Here is a 4,143-nt window from a genome sequence, read left to right as displayed (position 1 = left end):
CCAAACCATGGAGAGTTCTGGGTTGGGAAGGTCCTTAAAGGTCCCAAACCATGGAGAGCTCTGGGTTGGGAGGGTCCTTAAAGGTCCCAAACCATGGAGAGCTCTGGGTTGGAAAGGTCCTTAAAGGTCAACTATGGAGAGCTTTGGGTTGAAAAGGTCCTTAAAGGTCAACTATGGTGAGCTTTGGTTTGGGAAGGTCCTTAAAGGTCAACCATGGAGAGTTTTGGATTGGGAAGGTCCTGAAAGGTCCCAAACTGTGGAGAGCTCTGCGTTTGAAAGGTCCTTAAAAGTCAACCATGGAGATCTTTGGGTTGGGAAGGTCCTTAAAGGTGTACTGTGGAGAGTTTTGAATTGGGAAGGTCCTGAAAGGTCCCAAACCATGGAGATCTTTGGGCTGGGAAGGTCCTTAAAGGTCCTTAGAACCACAGGAGCACGGCAGCGATTTGTGTTGGAGGACCTTCGCCTCGGTTCATCGCGGGGGTTGGGACCAGCTGACCTGCGGGGGCTCCTCCCACCTCCATCAGCTCTGCGCCCCCACCCTCCCACAGCCCCCCCTGTGCCCCCCCAGGTTGAAGAACGTCGTCTTCGACATCGTGCCGTGCCGGGAGCCGGGCCGCTTCCAGGTGAAAGCCCAATTCATGGGCGTCGACATGGAGCGCTTCCAGCTGCACTACCAGGTGGGGGGGTGGGTTTGGGGGGGTGGGTTTGTGGGGGTGGGTTTGGGGGGGTGGGTTTGGGGAATGGGGGGGGGGGTTGATGGGGACGATGGCGGTGACGGTGCTCCCTGCAGGATCTGCTGCAGCTGCAGTACGAAGGCGTCGCCGTGATGAAGATGTTCGGCAAAGCCAAAGTCAACGTCAACCTGCTGCTCTTCCTGCTCAACAAGAAGTTCTTCAAGAAGTGAACGGCGCTGGGGGGGGGGGGGGGGCGCTGGGGGTGATTTCTCCCCCCCACCTCCAACCCCCCAATTTCCCCCCCCACCCCCACCCCCCCACCACATCGCTTTCTGCCATGGCTGCGGTGGGATCAGGGTTGACCCCAACCCCCGTCCCTATGGGGGGGGGGGAGGGGAGGGGGGGGGGGCTGCAGCTGCTCTTCTGTGCAAAGGTTGGATTTTGGGGGGGGGGGGGTCAGGAGGTGGGGGGGGGTCTCTGCTGCATGGCGGTGGTCTCAGGGTTGACCCCAACCCCCGTCCCTATGGGGGGGGGAGGGGAGGGGGGGGGCTGCAGCTGCTCTTCTGTGCAAAGGTTGGATTTTGGGGGGGGGTCAGGAGGTGGGGGGGGGGTTTGGGGTCTCTGCTGCATGGCGGTGGGCTCAGGGTGACCCCAACCCCCGTCCCTATGGTTGGGGGGGGGGGCTGCAGCTGCTCTTCTGTGCAAAGTTTGGATTTTGGGGGGGGGGTCAGGAGGTGGGGGGGGGTCTCTGGGCTCAGGGTTGACCCCAACCCCCGTCCCTATGGAAGTGGGGGGTGGGAAGGGGGGGGAGAGGGGGAAGGGGGGGTCCTGCAGGAGCTGCTGCACTTCTGTGTGCACAGCTTGGATTTTGGGGGGGGTCAGGAGGTGGGGGGTGTTTGGGGTCTCTGCTGCATGGCGGTGGGCTCAGGGTTGGCCCCAACCCCTGTCCCTATAGTTGGGGGGGGGCTGCAGCTGCTCTTCTGTGCAAAGGTTGGATTTTGGGGGGGGGGGGGTCAGGAGGTGGGGGGGGGTTGGGGTCTCTGCTGCATGGTGGTGGTCTCAGGGTTGACCCCAATCCCTGTCCCTATGGGAGTGGGGGTGGGGGGGGGGGGCTGCAGCTGCACTTCTGTGTGCAAAGCTTGGATTTGGGGGGGGATCAGGAGGTGGGGGGGGGGTCTCTGCTGCATGAGCTCAGGGTTGACCCCAACCCCCGTCCCTATGGCAGTGTTGGGGGGGGGGTTCAGGAGCTGCTGCACTTCTGTGTGCAAAGTTTGGATTTTGAGGGGGGGTCAGGAGGTGGGGGGGGTCTCTGCTGCATGGGCTCAGGGTTGACCCCAACCTCCACCCCTATGGCAGTGGGGGGTGGGAGGGGGAGGAGAAGGGGGGAAGGGGGGGCCCTGCAGGAGCTGCTGCACTTCTGTGTGCAAAGTTTGGATTTCGGGGGGGGTCAGGAGGTGGGGGGGGGTCTCTGCTGCATGGCGGTGGGCTCAGGGTTGACCCCAACCTTCGTCCCTATGGCAGTGTGGGGGGGGGGGGACCCTGCAGGAGCTGCTGCACTTCTGTGTGCAAAGTTTGGATTTGGGGGGGGGTCAGGAGGTGGGGGGGGGTCTCTTGGGGGGGGGGTCTCTGCTGCAGTGCTGCCGCGGAGGTTCTGTAAGTGCAATAGGGGACGCTTTTCCTGGCCGTGTGTTTCAGTGGCTGGGGGGGCCGTGGGGGTCGTCCTGACCCCGGGGGGGGGGGGACGACTTTTGGGGGGGGGGGGGGGGCCGCTCTGCTGCTTTGCTCTGCATTTATTCTGCATTTATTCTGAATAAAGATGGGTGAGGAGGAAAGTTCTGCTCGGATCCTTCAGCCCCCCCCCCCCCCCCTAAGGCTCAGCCCAGGGCGGGAGGGGGGGCGACCCTAAAAGGCATCGGAACCGTGGGGCGGGGGGAGCGGGTTTGGGGTGGGGGGGCCTCAAGGATCACGGATGGGATCACAGCGTTGTGGGGTTGGAAGGGAGCTGAAGGATCGGAGGGTGGGGGGTCGGAAGGGATCCTGGAGGTCAGGGAGCAAAGGGGTCACGGCGTGGTGGGGTTGGAAGGGACCTAAAGGGTCGTGGGATCATGGGATGGGGGGGATCAGATGGGATCCTATAGGACATAAGGCAAAGGGATCACGGCGTGGTTGGGTTATGGGGACCTAAGGGTTAATGGAATCGGGGGATTTGGGGGATCAGAAGGGATCCTATAGGTGATAGAGCAAAGGGATCACGGCGTGGTGGGGTTATGGGGACCTAAGGGTCGTGGGATTGTGGGATGGCGGGGATCAGATGGGATCCTGGAGGTCAGAGAGCAAAAGGATCACGGCGTGGTGGGGTTGGAAGGGACCTAAAGGGTCGTGGAATTATGGGATGGCGGGGATCAGATGGGATCCTAGAGGTCGTAGAGCAAAGGGATCATGGTGTGGTTGGGTTATGGGGACCTAAAGGTTAATGGATTCGGGGATGGGGGGGATCAGAAGGGATCCTATAGGTGATAGAGAAAAGGGATCACGGCATGGTGGGGTTGGAAGGGACCTAAAGGATCGTGGAATCCCAGATTGAGTTGGAAGGGATCCTAGAGGTCATAAGGCAAAGGGATCCCCGTGTGGTGGGGTTATGGGGACCTAAAGGATCGTGGGATCGTGGGATGGGGGGAATCAGATGGGATCCTATAGGACATAAGGCAAAGGGATCACAGCGTGGTTGGTTTATGGGGACCTAAGGGTTAATGGAATCAGGGGATTTGGGGGATCAGAAGGGATCCTATAGGTGATAGAGCAAAGGGATCATGGCGTGGTGAGGTTATGGGGACCTAAGGGTTGTGGAATTATGGGATGGCGGGGATCAGATGGGATCCTATAGGTCATTAGGCAAAGGGATCATGGCGTGGTGGGGTTATGGGGACCTAAGGGTTAATGGATTTGGGGGATGGAGAGGATTGGAAGGGATCCTACAGGTCATAGTGCAAAAGGATCACGGCGTGGTTGGGTTGGAGGGGACCTAAAGGGTCGTGGAATTATGGGATGGGGGGGATCAGATGGGATCCTAGAGGTCAGAGAGCAAAGGGATCACGGCGTGGTGGGGTTATGGGGACCTAAGGGTTAATGGATTCGGGGGATTTGGGGGATCGGAAGGGATCCTAGAGGTGATAGAGCAAAGGGATATGGGGTCAGTGTGGGGATGGGGTGCGCAGGATTTGGGGGATTTGGGGTCACTGGGGGGCTGAGGTGTGGGGTGAGATATGGGGTCAGTGAGGGGATGGGGTGTGGGGTATGTGGGGGATTTGTGGTCATTGTGGGGCTGGGATGAGCTGTGGGGTCGCTGTGGGGCTGCCCACGACTCATGTCCCTCTCTATGGGGCAGAGCCCCACACTTGGGGGTCATTGGGACATTGGGACGCCCCTCTGAGCTGTGGGGTGGGGGGACTGCGGGGTGCAGCGGGGGGTC

General features: G+C 60.7%; 1 protein-coding gene across 2 annotated transcripts in view; it reads left to right on the top strand.

The window, feature by feature from the left end:
- The window catches only part of LOC116238451 (ras GTPase-activating-like protein IQGAP3), a 46,604-nt gene extending 45,689 nt beyond the window's left edge, over window positions 1–915 (top strand). The window contains exons 37-38 of one of the 2 annotated variants that reach the window (XR_016460505.1): window positions 569–677; window positions 791–806. Coding sequence is in view for 1 of the 2 variants with exons in the window: in XM_090127122.1 (XP_089983248.1) it covers window positions 569–677; window positions 791–904 (223 nt within the window). In the remaining variant the exon portion in view is untranslated. Of the gene's footprint in view, window positions 1–568; window positions 678–790 lie in introns of both variants that reach the window. The other variant, XM_090127122.1, reaches the window with a different exon arrangement.
- The last annotated feature ends 3,228 nt before the right edge of the window (window positions 916–4,143 follow it).

This window comes from Phasianus colchicus, chromosome 30 (assembly GCF_987193195.1).
Source record: "Phasianus colchicus chromosome 30, bPhaCol1.hap1.1, whole genome shotgun sequence".
Taxonomy (NCBI): domain Eukaryota; kingdom Metazoa; phylum Chordata; class Aves; order Galliformes; family Phasianidae; genus Phasianus; species Phasianus colchicus.
Note: the sequence above shows the minus strand (reverse complement) of the source record. Positions and strands in the feature narration are given on the sequence as shown.